The following is a 17,470-nucleotide window of genomic DNA, read 5'->3' on the forward strand; positions in this document are numbered from 1 at the left end:
CACGCACACACAGACACACACACACACACACACACCACACGCACGCACACACGCACACACACACACACACACACACACACACACACACACGCACACACGCACACACACACACACACACACACACACACACACGCACTCACGCACACACACACACGCACACCGCATGCACGCACACACGCACGCACACACACACACACACTCACGCACACACACCGCACGCACACACACACACACACACACACACACACACGCACACACACACACACACGCACACACACACACACACTCACTCACTCACACACACACACCGCACGCACACACACACACACACACACACACACACGCACGCACACTCACACACACACACACACGCACACCGCACGCACACACACACACACACACACACACACACACACACACGCGCGCGCACACACAGACACACACACACCAGGAGACACCTCATACGCCTCTGTGATTTATGAAGTGTAATGTGTTTATAAGTGGTATCGCAATAAACCAGCTTTAGTCACTCTCAGGTTATTACGTGTCATCAGCACGGGCGTGTTTACTTTCGCACAGACTCTGAGTTGAGAAATATAAAATAAACTGTGAAGAATCATCATGGCACTAATGAAGCGCTGAGCTGTAAAATGAGCTATTCATGAGTGTAAGTGACCTCTAACCCCAATTTAGCCTAGATATCGTCTCCTGAGGTATTTACAGTAAGTTTATCTCAGTTTTATGGAGACTTGACTCATCGGTACAGTATGTGGAAGAATGCTGTGATCGGAAAGCAAGTAAACACACGTTTTTGTCGTCCTGAAGGGGGCGCCGTTCACCTATTTGCTCCATCACTGCCTCATTCTGCAAGAAAGCTTATGTCTCGAGATGTGTGCCACTTTTTATTTTACAGTTTTGTACAGTCGCTAGGACACATTTCTCAATACTTCGGTCACTTCTTCAAAACTCTTCTTCACACAGTTCTCCTGACCAGCGTTCAGCTCGGCACAGCAGTTCCTGTCATTTCACATTCAAAATGCACTAAAACTACCAGATCACTTCATACATGTCTCGCATCAACACACTCTTCCAGAACACGAGCAAAGCTTGACAGCCGACACACACACTTTATCACCCACAAAACCATGACCTATAAACACTAACAACAGGAACATTATAATGTGTTCCTCTGTAATGCTTTCTTTCTTCTACATCTCTACTGTTTACAATTCACTGCAATATATGTGACTGGAATGAATCACACATGATGCTTCAATACTTTATATATTTTATGTCTTTTTTAAAGACATTTTTAAGTAATTCAAAAGTACAAACATGTGTCCACACACACCATCCACCGATACAGAGACAGGAATCAGCCGTGGTCAGTCCAGTTGTTTTAATACCATTTAATTTTTAGATTCAAAATATATTTCATTACAATATTACTGTAGAAATGTGGCAAAATGCTGTCGTATACAGTTTTGTATTATGTTATTGTTTTCATCTTAAGTTTAGCAGTTCTGAGACCAGTGTGTGAGCGTGTGCAGATCGGCCTGTACACACACAGAGTTGTGGCGGTTGTTGTGTCGAAGTTGTGCCAAAGCATTGATAAATGATGCACAGTTTATCCCACACACACTTCTGTTGTGCTCGCTGTGTGAAGAGTGAAGAAAAAGTGACCAGTATTGAGAAATGTGTCCTAGCGACTGTAAAAAACTGTAATGCAAAACCCATGAACATGCATTTGAATCATTGTAGACCACAATAATAATATACAGTAAGTGTGTAACGTTTCTTGTGTAAACTTTCTCATCACTGACTATTATAACCAGTTACTAATGCTTGATTCTCATTCATCCATTATTTATTTATTCTGCAAGCGTAATCGTCGGATGAAGCAATTATTCGGCTGGTCATGTGATCTGAACATGACATTAAACACATTTTCTTTTCTTTTTTCTTGCCAATTTATGTAAATTGTATGTTAAACTTTTTAATGAGTAAAATCATTAAGCAGACGCCGGGGTATTGCTCGACAAACCTGTTTGAAAACAGTCATTATTTTTAGTGGTGCAGAAATTATGATAATATAAATAAAAAATAAGTGATTTGATTTGATTTGATTTGATTTATTTAATTGTATCCAAAAGACCTTACACATGAAACATAAAAAAAATAAAAAAAACACATGAAACACACAAAAAAAAATCAAAGGCAACAAATACAATCGAGGATAAAAACACAATAAAGTCCAGGACTTATTTTCATTGTGGTCCTCAACATATAACATCAGGACAAGACACTTACAGAATTTGTGATAATCAATAAAACAAATAATAATAAGGAAAAAAATAATAATAATATATTGTGAAAATTAATATTGTGAAAAGTGAAAATGGATAGTCCCCTACAATAGTCACATTATGGAAGTTGAATGCATTGTGAGTGTCGTTTCATGTTAACTTTATGGAATAACATCTGTAGTGCTTCCATGTTTTAAAGAGCATTACGTCTAGACATATCCTCATAGATGAGATCATAACACATCCTGATGTCTTTAAATCATGAGGTGTAATAAGCTTGTTTTGATGACCTTGATCCGCAGCACTAATTAAGCTACAGCTCACATTCTCTGAAATACAGTAAACTGCCTCAGATTCTTCTTTAAGATGCAAAAAGTATGAATTATGGATCCCTGAATATATCAAACTGTGGCTTTGTCTATATGTACTATAGTGTTGTCTATGCTGTTGTTCAGTCAGGAAGTGGCTTTCAGATACTGTATCTCAAAAATAATAAAAATATGTGTTAAGAAAGAGTCAAAAGTCAATAACTTGACAACCAAACAAGTTCCAAACAACTTGTAAAAGGTTTGCCCCAAATAACTGGTTATTATTTTTTAGTATATTTGAAAATTGTAGAGTAAACATTGACACATTTTGTATTCTTAAGCAATAGGACTAAATACAAACGGCAAAGCAGAAGTAATTTTCCTTTATTATTGTTTGGTGTGTGTGCAAAATGCAGGAGAAGATCCCAAACTTAGACATTAGTGATGATAAATATTGCAATGGTTTCATGGCTATAACTGATAATAAAGATACCAACAGCGTTTTATGTTAGATGTTTTTGACCAAAGACTGGAAACCTATTATTGTCCAGTATTTTTTAGTCCGGTCTTTATGCCTTCATTGAAAAGGACAATAGAGAACCGACAGATATTTAGAAAACATTTTTTTTTTTTGTCCATACAATGAAAGTCAATGTATTCCAGTGTTGGTTTGGACCCCATTGACTTTCCTTTAATGGACAAAACCAGTTGAAACTTCCTTCTTTTATGTGTGATTTGTATATGTACATTTCTGAAAAACATAACTTAGACATACTTAGATCACTCTAAAATATAATAGTGACTCAAGCATTTTGTAAAGCTGCTTTGAAACGATGTGTAATGTGAAAAACGCTATGCATAAAAATGTGAATTGAATTGTACGCAGCCGAAAGAAAGTCATACAGGTTTGTAAATGATGACAGAAACCCTTTAAGTTTAATGCCAGTGTGGTTATCATTGCCATAAATAGCTGAAGTCTGTGAGTAGAAAACAGGGTTAAACACTGCAAAGGAACAGAATCGCTCATTATTTCCTTAAAGACACAGACCCGTTCATTGCTGGTGAATATGTTGCTCAGCACAGTCGTCATGTCCTCAGAGGCTCAGCTTCGGGGAAACGCACCGCGGTGAGCCGGCCTTACGTAAACATTCCCCGTGAAGCGGAGCCCGTGCTGCTGGAAAACCTGACGGGACTCGTTCGAGACGCTTGCGAAGCTGAGGGAGTGAGACACACACACACACACACTTTCGTCTCCATAGACATGCACAGCGCTCTGCTGGAAACACCTGAGCCGGGGACGATGAGGAGAGACGCTGTGCTGGTGACGCTCATGTGCTGCATGGGTCAGTGGAAGTCTGCAGGTTTAGCTTGATTTCTGATTGTGTGGATCTGCAGTGTATCTGTGTCGTGCTGAGGGACTCGCAGTCCGGGAGATCTCGCATGTGTCGCCGCTGCTGGCGGCTCGAGTCGACTGCTGGGACACGGACACATTCATGCTGGGCTTGCTGGTAATTAGAGGTGTGGCGTTTGCTCATACTCGGGATTACAGATTAGAGCAAAACTCAAGCTATGTGTCCTTACCGAATGATGAGCATGGCTGCGTCGTGGACATGTGAAACTCGAAACATGAGAATATGCTGCAAAAGTTCATTTATTTCAGTAATTCAACTTAAAAGGTGAAACTAATATATTATATAGACTCATTACATGCAAAGTTAGATATTTCAAGCCTTTATTTGTTATAATTTTGATGATTATGGCTTACAGCTTATGAAAACCCCAAATTCAAAATTAGAATATTGTGAAAAGGTTTTCATAATAATCATCAAAATTATAACAAAAAAAGGCTTGAAATATCTCACTTTGCATGTAATGAGTCTATATGATATATTAGTTTAAGTTGAATTACTGAAATAAATTAACTTTTGCACCATATTCAAATTTTTAAGTTTCACATGTATGTTGAGGTTTTACCATATTGGTTAATTGCCGGAGATTAGAGACTACTTTAAGTCAGTGGTATTGATGGATGTTGGATATATACATTGGCTGATATTGTATGCTTGATTGCGCTTGCTGTTTTCCTTGATGTTCGCATTTTGATTTCCAAAAAAAGATTGAATGCAGAGCTGCAAGATTAATCGTTAAAAGATGGCTCTCGATTTAAACACACACTCGATCTAATTCCTAAATGACAACGATTTGCGTGTGTTTATTAAACCTTTGTCAAAATCTGATCCAGAGAGAGAGCAGTTCAGCCACACATTATTTCTGTCTTACAAATATTAAAATGATCACAGAAGCACTGGGATAAGAGTTCATAGTTCAGATATAAACCCTGATGTCTATGGTAGTGATCAAAATAGAGCAAATCACCTTTTGTGAAAGTAACTTAAAATAATGATTGAATCGACTACATCTTTACACAGACAAGTGACTGTTAAAAACTGTATTTATCATTTAATCATTTATTCAAGAGATTCTTCAAAAACGCTGATTTATACAGTAATGAAAAAAGTCTATATGAGTGAGTCAGAGTCATTGAATCATTCACTCAACCATTTATTGATTTAGATTAATTCATGTTTTAAATGAACTGCAGCAATTAACATTTTGTCAGAACCTCTAGTAAATTACATGTTATTTAGTTTAGTTGTCTGATCAGAATCGTGGGAGAATCATGATCTCGGTTTGAAACAAAAAAAAAAGTGTGATTCTCAATTTATCTAGAATCGTGTAGCTCTAATTTAGCGACGCTGTTAAATGTAATATTTAGCAAAACAGAAATATAGGTCATTTTGATGATGCTGTCATGCCTATATTCACTTGTAGCTTTTGAAATTATTTTAAATATTTAGATTATTTATTTATTTATTAGATGACAAAGTAGCGTTGTTGTTTGCTAAAGCTAAAACTATTACGTTTATTTAACCCTTTATATTGGCACCGGCCAATATTTGCACGGCCATTATATATTTAAAACAGTAATATCCTATACTAAACCTAAATCAATCTTGACAAACTATATATCATTTGAAAGTTTACAATCTCTAGTTTTAATTTTTGGTGACTGATTTTAAAAATACATTACAGAGGAGCCGTAATTTATCAATTTGCAACAATAATATTTTCATACTCCTAAGGTGTGTTCAGACCTTTATTTTGAAATAGTGAAACCTCAGTTTGTTTTCATGCCAAGAGTTCAAAAGATAGCATCCATCCATTCAATTGTTTTAGAAAAAAAGGTTTGAAAATGTTTTAAATATAAAGAAAAAAAATATAGATCCACCATTTGTGATTCACCATTCGTGGCAGCGAGCTATAATGCACATACGTGATCTTTTTATGTTTCTTAGAGGTTGAATTCATTTCAAAATCTGCCAAACTTCCAACACTACTTCTGAATAGAATGTCTACTTCATAAATTGTAAAAATAATGGTTCAGATCACTCAAACAACATATGGAGATGGAGGCGCCGTTATCTGGGCAGTAATGTCCACTGGTGGAGAAGTGTGGTACTGCGCCCAAACTAAATCTCACTGAAAGCTGATTTTTTGAGATATCAACCTTACATTTGAAACACAACTTGTTCAGATTTTTGCCTTTGATTTTTTTTTGCAGTTTTAGAGTCCACCAGGTTTTGAAAATATATATTTTATATAAAATATGAATAATTAAATTTTTAACGTTGTACATTTTCATAAACTCAAACTTCTATAACTTTTTTTCTGTTTAACTGTCTTAATTTATTTCACTTCTACAAAAATCTGTCAAATGTCTTCTTAAAAACAAGATAAGTCTTACATATATATTCCAAAGCATTCTTGAATTACAACCATTTAAGTTTGGAATGTGCATTTTCATGTCTATTAAAAAAAAGGGGGGCGCTTGATAAGGGGTTAATTAATTTGCATAAAACTTAAATAACATAAAATGTTGATGAAAAACTTAAACTTTAAAAAACAAATGAAAATTTGAAATAAAAAATAATGAAAGAATCTAAAAGCAAAAATGAATAAAATTACAAAATCCATAACAAAATTACTAAAATTGACTAAAATTTGAATGAAAAAATAAAAATGCTAAATAAAAGCAAATTAATTTTTTTTGTTAATACTATAATAGTAACTATAACACTAAAATGTCACTGTATTGCATTTATTGTTGCCCATATTGGCACATATGTTCTGAATGCTGTTATTGTGTCACATCATCATATTCAGCTTGTTATGTGTGCTGGTCCTTTTTAAATGGATTTTGAATGGGAAAAATATCCTTTTAAATCTCACTGGGAGTGGACACCAAATCCCAGATAACATAGCTGTGAATAAACATGACATGCGTCGCACCGCACATCATTTTCAAATGTTTTTTTCATTAGCATGATCATTGTGCTAATCTTTGTGTAATATCTCAAAGCATGTTGAGGCGAGGTGTGCTGTCACTTCTGAGCCATCAGACTTTTCTCCCGAAGAATTCAGACAATCCCGTACACTTACATTTGAAGGAGAGAAGCATATCCAGAGAGCAGAATATCATGTTCAGCAACCGCCCAGTGAACAGTGAAAGCATAGCAACACAAGTTTTCACAGGCAAACACCACAGATTTCCCCCTAAAACATGCAGTGTTAGAGTTAGTTGTAGGCCATCTCTGTTTTAATCGACAGATGGTGAATAGTCCGCTTTTCTTCACGGTCTCTGTTAGAGAACAGGGCCTTTTCAATATGAACGTGCAACATTTAAAGCAACAATATGTAGGTGTGAAGCAGGGCGCGAGTGCTAATGAGAGACAGATATCAGCGTCACACGCGAGTCCCGCGGATATAAAGGAATAAGGACATTTCATTCTTCCGAACTACACGCAAGTGCTGAATTATTACTCACACAGGACAGTTTATTAGACGAATGAAACTTGTGAGGTAACGCAGCGCTGTCTCACTCGCTCTAACGCTATCACACTAAACTGCATTTGAGTGTGTTAAAGTTATAATGTTATTCTGTGTTAGTTTGTCTGTATGAAACTAGTAGTAAGCTAGATCAACATTAGAATAACATACAGATCATATTCTAACATTGGTTCATGACCGCAGTACATAATAACATAGATTAGATTTATGTATTTGCTCACCTGTCTAATAAAGTACAAGAGCGTCTCGTCTCTGTCGAGTGGAAGTTAGTCGCGGACGCTAGCTCTCGCGCTGATATTGAACCTCGCTTTAGTTCTCCTTTTGTCCCAAAGTCTGCTTGCCATGGTCCATAATGTTTGAACGAAACAACAACAGCGTGAGCGTGCCGCTAGACGTAACGCAGTTGTCCACATCTGTCGCCATGGTTACTATGGCAGTACGAGCACGAGTACGAGGGGGGGGGGGGGGGGGGGGGGCTTTGGGTGCTCGAGCCCCTGCCCTATTTCAAAATTAATCAAAAGTGCCCTTCTCAAACATATATCAATGATAATATTGTGGTCAATAAAACAAAATGCATTTGCTTATAATTAACATGACAATCAATGTGTACAAAACTAAAGTAGCCTAAATTCACGTAGATTTTTACGTTTCTGTCAGTCTGAGGTGTCGTTGCTATAACACGTTGCTATGGGTTGCGTCAAGTTGTGTGTGTGTCTGCTCCGGTCTTGACTGACGGTCTCCGTTTTCGAGGGTCTAAAACTCCGGAGTAGTGTGTGGACGGCAGGCATAACCGTAGCAACAGTTTGACGTTTTACAATGAAAATGCACTAGAGTAAACGTATCCCACAGTCTGCGCGGGAACCGATGCTCTCGAGCCTCTTTTTAGTGAGTTTATGGCTCGACGGCAGGAAAAAAATAAACAAAACAATTGTTAAATTTTTTATAATAAAATGTTGTGTCGATTAATTTTAAATTTTTGCACACACATTACTATATTTAAAAAAAAAAAGTCTTATGCGCTTCAAGCTTGCATTTAGGCTATTTGATACAATAAAAAAAACAGAAAAAAAAATATTACAATTTAAAATAATGGTTTTCTATTTTAATATACTTTAAAAAATATAATTTATTTCAGTGATGCAAAACATATATATATATATCCAGCTTCTCTCTCTCTCTCTCTCTCTCTCTCTCTCTCTCTCTCTCTCTCTCTCTCTCCTCCCCTGAGGAACGCGGATATTACGTCAGTGACAAGACAAGTGAACAGGGAGTCCGGGACGAGACATTAAGCTTGTTTGAGATTAGCAAAATCTGCGCAGAACCGATCACCGGGGATCAGCGCGAGATGCATGCCGGTTAGAAATGTGTCCGAGTGCGTTCCGCCTGGCTCTGATGTCATGCTGACGTATGTCAAAAAACTCTCGCGAGCGCAAGGCGCACGTGTCGGATTCTGCAGTCGCGCGCAGTTGCTCTCCACCGACTGCGCTGATCAAAAGCATGATGGGAAACGACTTGCTGACGACACAGCTTGATGCTCATTGGTTTAACCTGTTAGCCTTCAGCGCCACTTTTGAAAAATCCCCAGAAATTGCATACCCAACCTAAAAAAGATTAAATTCATTGACCCTTCGTCCTAAAAGCTCAAGTATGGTCTCATTTGAAAGCTGACACCTGGCACTTTATTGGAAATGTAGAATGAATTATTGTCATAATGAAAAAAAAATTATGAATAGCTTCAAAGTTGTGTAAGTTATTAGAAATTTATTTTTATGAAACATCTTCATGAAAATTAAATTGAAGTTGGCCCGTCAGCACTCTAGAAATGCACTCCAGCTAAAGACACGTCTGACCATGTTATATTTAAAATTTGAAGGTGATAAGTCTAAAACTCTGTATTTTGTTAAATGTTTTTCAAGATCATCTCAAATGACTTTATTTTGAATTGACTCTAAAATGCAAACTTGTGTTTATTGTCATCTATTAGCATCTATTCAGTCTATTGTCTCTATTGTTTTGTGGTGCAAACGAGCCCCATTCAGTGTCACTCTCTCCTGCTCACATTTACACCTTTCCAGCCGGCTTATGGCCATAAATATTATTTTCCTTTGTCTCCATTATAATCGCTAACGACTGGCTAATCACGGTGTTTCACCCCCTAATTTCTTTCATAATCTTCACTTCACATTTGAAACTGTATCAAATGCCTTTCTCAAATAAAGAAATATTTCAGTAAGCATTCCGATTTAGAAAAAAAATCATAAAAAATAACAGCTAGATGGCAGGTGCAACTAGAGAGCTAGCTAGCATGTTAGCTTAGCACACCATCAATACACGACAATTTATGAGATTAAAACCCTGTTTTATGCTCCAAACTTACTTTATAGCGCAAGTCGAGTGTTTTAAATAATCTTCTATGAGCTTATTTGGCTTCAGAAAAGAAAATCAGACAGAAAATAAATGAGTTTATGGTATTCTGCATGTTTGTAAAGTCTATATCGATTAGCATTGCATTATACATATAATCTATTATTATAAAAATACCTGACATGGCTCGAAGAACACAGGTAAATCAAATATCATTGCAATCATGTTTATTGTCTTCAAAACATCTTTATCTGCATGTTATAGCGATCTCTGAAAGCTAACGTTAGCTGTGTTTATGTCAGTGACGTCCTGGAAGGTCACAGGTTATTGTTCTTCTTCGTGAGCTCCCATATTTGGAAAAAACTGTGCATAGAGCGCCCTCATTCTGCTGTATGGATTGAAAACACAGTACATCAGAGTATCCAGCGCTCTTTATGTATACATCGACGCATTTGGATATAAATTCAATAAATATTATTCCTGTCTATAGAAATATGATGTAAACCTATGATAATATATCAATATTTCTCCAAATCTGCACATTTTTGAGCCAAAAGCCCTGAGGAACGTTGTTTTGTCACGCGTTCTCAAGACAACAGCACCGGAGTTTTTTTCTGAATGGAGCAGCTGACGCTCATAATTCATATTAAAGGTATCGACTCATTTTTTCATTACATAAATCCTGACACAAATTAAGACATAACTGTCACTATAAGTTTCTCAGAATACAATAGTGGTCAAATACTGAAACGTGAGACTTATATATTTTTAATGATGTATAGTTTGTCAAGGTAATAACATTAAATCTGATAGTAACTTTGAACTATTTTAAAAAAAAAACGCTTCAGAGCGTCCTCGCTCTGGTGAAGGCTACAACCATGATGTAATGTTCTCTTTTAAAATGTTTGATTTTAAAATTCTGATATCATGTTTTATGTGTATAAATTATGTGTGAATATTCCCAAACTCTCTGACAGTGCGATCTCTATATGGATTATGTGATTATGTTATTTTTATTTAAAAAAATATAGAAACACATGTCTGTATTAAAGAAGAAAAATAAATATTGATAAACACGTATTTGGAATGGGATTAAATAAGTGCTTTGGGTGTCTTGTTCATTATATTTATTTTCAAATAAAAGCAACAGAACTTAAATTACATCCAGTTTATTAGCAACACTGTGCACGAGCGTGAATCCCGCGATATCCATCTTTGATCTCACAGGTGTCAGATCCACTGAGAGACGAGAGATCTGTTCGGCTTGCCTGCGCTTTTTTCACTCCTCCCCTCACTGCAGCCGCCTACTCTCGCATACATTTCAGGCGAGGCAAGGCGCATCTCAAACAAGCCTATTATTTAAAATTGTAATTTTTCTGAAATTAAAAATCTTTGGGAACTTTTGAGTACGCAACTGCAGGAAATATATCAAGTGCAAGTGATTTTTGGATATTTTATTACAAAATGTTTTATTCATCATCATTTGTTGAGTCAATTCTCACATTTTCAATGATTTGCTGGTTCGGCAATCTTAATTTGATTAGAAAGAATAGGCTGGGAAGTTTTTTTAAACAGTGTCGGAAGATCATTGGTGTCAATTTGAATGATCTGAGCAAGGTCTACCAGATTAGGTGTGTTCGGAGGGCAAGTGCCATTTTGGCAGACCCTTATCACCCTCCACACGCAGAGTTTCGGCCGTCAGGGAGAAGGTTTGCCTTCTCTAGAAAGGCAAAGTCAAATCGATACACAAGATCATTTGTACCATTAGCTGTTAAATTCTAGAACCAGCTCTAAACATCGCAATTTGTAATTTTTCCAGGATGACATTATGGGTTAATTGTGTTATTTTTGTATCGTTTACTGTATTTATGTGTTGGCTGTGCCAATGGCTGCCGTGGAAAAAATTGCCTTTCCTTGGGGATAATAAATAAAGAAACTGAAACTGAAATTATTACATATTGTACCTTTAACAACTGGTCAAGTACTGATGATGATGATGAGGATGATGATGATGTTAAGAACTTTTTTAAGTTTGTATTGCTTTTTAAATGAAGATGATTGATTACTGACGGGGATTTGAAATACTATTTGTATTTCCATGATACCGCTGGTTTATTAAAAGCGAGTCCTCCCACAGCTAAGCTGTCTGTGATGCAGGCCTGTCTGTTGCCATGGACACAGGAAACAAAACACTGTGGTTGGGAGAGCTGTGTAATGGAAGCAAGAGTTGCCCGGGATTCAGTCTTATTCTGTAATTAACTTCCACATCCTGTCCAGAATTATAGATCAGAAACATGACATTACAACATGACAGAAACCTCACATGCCAGCTAACATTAGCATGTTTTTCATCAGCTAACATTAGTAGTTTTTCCAGGTTGTAGCTTTTGTAAAACTAAGCAGAATGGGTACTATTTTAATCTAATGGCGTTTTCTTATAAGACATTATATGTATATTTTATATTTTATACATTATATTTTCAGATTAATACACTAAGAGGTCTTCCCACTTCTTGTTCAAGTATGGTTTTCTTTTTGAAATAAAAAAATTTTATGTAGTGATGCACTGAAATTAATTTTGTACCAAAACCAAAATTAAAGTTTACATTTAGCTGAATGTTTAAATATATATTTTTTGGAGTGTAGAATATAAACACAGGAAGTGGTAATGGGAACAAAACTATTTCAAAATAAGAGTCCCAATAAAACATAAACTCAAACTAGTATCATGCTAGCCTAGCATTTGTTGTATTGCTTGTATGATGATTTAAAAGCAATAATAGTTTTACAATCATCTTTACTGTAATACAATAAAAGTATTCGTGCCATTGGTTGAGCCAGTGTCAGGTGTAATCGACAACTGGATATGATGTCAATGCAAAATTTATTCTGAAAGCAGTTCTAACATCAATTCCTCTTGTTTTTCAGATGAAAGAGACAGAGTCCAGAAAAAGACTTTTACAAAATGGATCAATCAGCACCTCTTTAAGGTACGTCTGCTTTTCTTGTGTTTATGGCATTGGGGTTGTGTAACAATATGTTATGATCTGAATTATAGCAACAAACTAACAATTATAAATGTACGAACAATGTGTCTCATTCATGAAACATTCGTAAATATGTGAGTGATTTGCGCGTAAAGAGACCTTCCCGAAAACTCTTCTCCTGATTCACAAATATTTCGTAAACGTCAGATGTGATAGTGAAATGTGTGTGTGTGTGTGTTATGAATTCCAATCAGTATTAAATAAGACACGCGTGCACGTTCATTCTCAATTACCATAAATCCCGCCCATTAAATCCGACTGACAACCATATATGGGCATCATATTATGACACCAAACGAAGGATTTCAACATGTCTTCTCAAAAGCGAATGAAAAAGAACAATTTCTCATTATCAGATAATATTTTATTATCAGAAGTTCATTCAAAACGCCACATTTTATTTTCAAGCGTACATAGGCGTATCCGGTCCTAAAAAAGGAAGCTTGGCAGATATTACAGACGCAGTTACTGGAGATTCATCTGTTAATCGAACAGTCCCAGAAGTGAAAAGAAAATGGTTCGACATGAAGCTCGACTGCAAAAAACAAATTAGTTCACTTCGAAAAAATATAGCCCAGCCGTATATTGAAAGCAATTAATTATGTGATTAAAGTGTACCGTTTGCAGATGCTATCACTGGCTCTCATAATAAAAGTAAAAAGAAAAACCGAATGTAATTACTATATATCATATTTTTTCAAAATGCTGTGTAAATATGTCCCCGATTAAGGTGAATTAAAATGCAGCATTATTAATGAGCAAAACGTTCGGATGTTAAACGCACTGTTTACGCGTGGCTGGGAGCAGGTGGAGATTTCTTTCTAACATTTGGAAAAAATACGAACATTTTAATGAATCCGAAAATTTACGCCAGAACCACTTTACACACGATTTACACAAACATTCGTTCTGCTCGTGTTTCATGAATGAGACCTAATGACCTCTGAAAAGGTGCTTTAGTTCTGTTTGGGAGGGACCTGGAAACGCTTCATTAATTCTTCAGGTGTGCCAAAGTCTGCAGGGCATTTACAGGACAACTTTGATTTCAAAAAAGAGTCCCATAATAAATGCTAGATCATATGATGTTTATTAACCATGAAGCACATGCTGGTGTGCCTGAAAATCCCATGATATGCAGAATATACAATTTCTTCTATAAAAAGAAGTCATCTAGCTCATTTTATTGTGACTAACAGGTATAATATTACTCAGTCAAACCTGTTTTATTTTCACTATTTTCCATATGAGATTCAACTACCTTTTCAACTCTCTGCAAAATGTTTGTATTCATTTAGACTTGATTTCAGGCACTCCTAGGCAACGAACTTATCCAAGATGGCAAGTAACAGCATGTCCGGTGATTTTCAATTTGAGACACATCTGCAATCAGATAAACGACTACATACATAGATAGCTTTGTTTTTATTACTGTCATTATAATTACTGTGAATAAGGTAGCAAGATAATTCACCATAAAGAAAAGACAAGTAACAACATGCTGGATAATTTGATCTGATCTGATAATTGTTATAGTTCACTCTGTGGACTTGAGTTGAGTGAAGTGTTCAGAGAGGATTATTATATATTAGGGGTGTAATGGTGCATGTATTCGTTTTGGTACAGATGTCACGGTTCGATTCATACAGTCAGATGAGGACTACAGTCAGTCACAGGTAGGGCTTGCATAGACTAGTCGAGAGATCGACTACTTCAACCACTAGTCGGCGCTGTCGGAAACAATCAACTACTCGAGCGTGCATTAACCACAAATAAAAAAATGACAGACACCACACATCGGATGTGTGGAAGTATTTCATCAAGGATGACAAAAATATTATAATTTGCCAACTCTGTAAGGGGCCGTGAACATATCGCGTCTAAAACCGTGTGGAAAGCGCAGCCGTTCCGCTGCAGCAAATATCACCGATTCAGCCTTAAAGCCTATGTTCACATTAGTTGTGGATGTTTAAAAGAACCTAACGTTACCAGCTAACATTAACCGTCTAGGCTATATACTTGTCTGACACGTCTTAGGTTGTCAGAATGTTAGTGTTGTTTGTAAACTTTTATTTTTAATATAATTATGTAACAGACTAACATGACATCAACACCAGTTTACTTTTATAATGTACTTACTCCTAAATTATACATGTATAATGCACTTACCAATCAGCAAAGACGGTGCAGCCTGCCGTCTTCCACTCTTGTCAGCAGGTTATGCGGGGTGGCGCCCGGGCTTATGGTCTGCGCGGATCCGGTCGAAGCGTGTGGGCACGAGTGAGTGAGTGAGTGAGCGAGAGTGAGTGTGTGAGAGTGTGTGTGCGCGAGTGAGTGAGTGAGCGAGCGAGAGTGAGTGTGTGAGAGTGTGTGTGCGCGAGTGAGTGAGTGAGCGAGCGAGAGTGAGTGTATGTGTGCGTGAGTGAGTGAGTGAGTGAGTGAGCGAGAGTGAGTGATGTGTGCGTGAGTGAGTGAGTGAGTGAGCGAGAGTGAGTGTGTGAGAGTGTGTGTGCGCGAGTGAGTGACTGAGCGAGCGAGAGTGAGTGTATGTGTGCATGTGTGAGTGAGTGAGTGAGCGAGAGTGAGTGAGCGAGAGTGAGTGTGTGAGAGTGTGTGTGCGCGAGTGAGTGAGTGAGTGAGTGAGCGAGAGTGAGTGTATGTGTGCGTGAGTGAGTGAGTGAGCGAGAGTGAGTGTGTGAGAGTGTGTGTGCGCGAGTGAGTGAGTGAGTGAGTGAGTGAGCGAGTGTGTGTGTGTGTGTGTGTGTGTGTGGGTGAGTGAGCGGGTGAGTGAACGTGAGTTAGTGCGTTTGTATATATGTGTGTGTGCGTGTGTGTGTGTGTGTGTGTGAGACTGTACGCGATGACTTGTCAAAAAGCAACGTGTAGTCGGACATGTTTCTTGTCCACGACACGACAAGATTTTGAAGTCAAAATCGTGTAATCTGACACAGTGACTATCGTAACAGGCATAAGTCTGCACAGAAGATGCGGCGGGTACACATAGTCATGTTGTAAATAAGACAACATCTGTATTGCAAACCCCTTCATGTTGTGGTTGTTGTTGTTTTTGGCGTATATTACCAAAGCAACACCATTGCCATAGAAGCCAGTGCAGATATTCCGGAAAATGAAAGAGTGCCACGGGACACACACATCTGAACTGAACAGTTGTGACACACAGTGTGGACATTCAGTAATTTAGATCAGATTCCAATCGGATACACAAATAATCGGAATAAAGACTTTGTTTAGACTCTGTATAGTTGTGCGCTTTACTACAGCCACACATCAGTCACAGTTGGACAATATAACAAAAAAATCAAATCAATATTTTTCAGCACAGATATCAGTATTATTACACATTTTACAGTATTGGAGTCACCTCTACTACTAATATTTGTTATGCTGACTAGCAGCTCGTGGTAAAGTGTGACGGACTGACCCAGATCCCGAGTTTAAACATCTATTTTAGTCACGCAGCTGTGCTTGCTGGGAATTATGAAGAAGAGGACCTGGGTGAAAGCAGGTCAGTGAGGCAGAGAGGCGGCTTCAGCGGTGTGGTATTCAGGACCAGCGTGGGGCGACGGGCATACAGTAGCGAGAGGCCTTCGGATAAGACGTCTGTCGTTAGCCAGCGTCTCACGGGAGCGCTAGTGTTTACTGTTGGGACACGCTTCAATCCTGTATGTGTGTGTGAGGGATAAAAGAGCTTTCAACACAGCAGAAGGGATGAGTCATTGTGAAAAACATCCTCTTACAATAGTCAAACACCATTCCTGAGTACTCGTTTACAACAAGCACTGACTATTTGACTGACTAAATGATTAATATCTGTTCTTTCACAGTAAGTGCAGATATGAACTGGTTTGGCATTTGTCAAAACTGCTGATGAGCTTAAACTGGTGCACTGGTGTCTCACAATCATAAAATGAGTGTGATCGGGTCCTTTGTCTTGTACAGTTTTTATCAGTCGCTTTGGCTCCATTCTCAAATTAGACTTTTTTTCTCTCAAAACAATAAGTTCAGATCTCTGTACAATTAGTTTCTTGTTCACATCAGATTTGAATTTCTTATTGATTTAAGTAAATTGCATGTGCTTTGGCACATGCGTGCAAAATAGTAAGTAAGTACAATTGTCTTCAATTTGCACAATCCATATGCCTTGTCAAATAATTTAAAATGTTCAAATATCATTCATTGCTGGAGATGATTCCCAGTGAAAGGATCCGCTGCGAGTCCTTAAAGGGTCTTGAACCCCTAAACCAAATTTTCTGAGATTATAACAGAGGTAGGTGTGTTGAACACCATCGAGGACAATGTTAGTATCTGTTAGATTTAATAGTTGGGGGAAATGGTTAAATTTGAGTTTTTATCCGCTATTTTCGTCTTCCGGGTTTAAAATCTTGTGGCAGGGCACTGTACGTGCTTTGATGACTCATCAGTCTCTCATAATTATTAATGAGACTGAGCTTTCATATCCTATGAGAAGACACTGTCTCTTAATTATTCATGACACCACGTGGATCTTTCCAATGACAAA

The 17,470-nt window shown here is 37.4% G+C and overlaps 1 protein-coding gene across 5 annotated transcripts in view; it reads left to right on the forward strand.

The window, feature by feature from the left end:
- The window catches only part of dst (dystonin), a 223,074-nt gene that overhangs the window by 51,680 nt on the left and 153,924 nt on the right, over nt 1-17,470 (forward strand). For all 5 annotated transcript variants that reach the window (XM_079634661.1, XM_079634663.1, XM_079634664.1 and 2 more), the window contains one exon: nt 12,815-12,876. In XM_079634661.1, the coding sequence (XP_079490787.1) occupies nt 12,815-12,876 (62 nt within the window). The remainder of the gene's footprint in view (nt 1-12,814; nt 12,877-17,470) is intronic.

The sequence above is a fragment of the Phoxinus phoxinus genome (assembly GCF_949152265.1).
Source record: "Phoxinus phoxinus genome assembly, chromosome: 14".
Taxonomy (NCBI): Eukaryota; Metazoa; Chordata; class Actinopteri; order Cypriniformes; family Leuciscidae; genus Phoxinus; species Phoxinus phoxinus.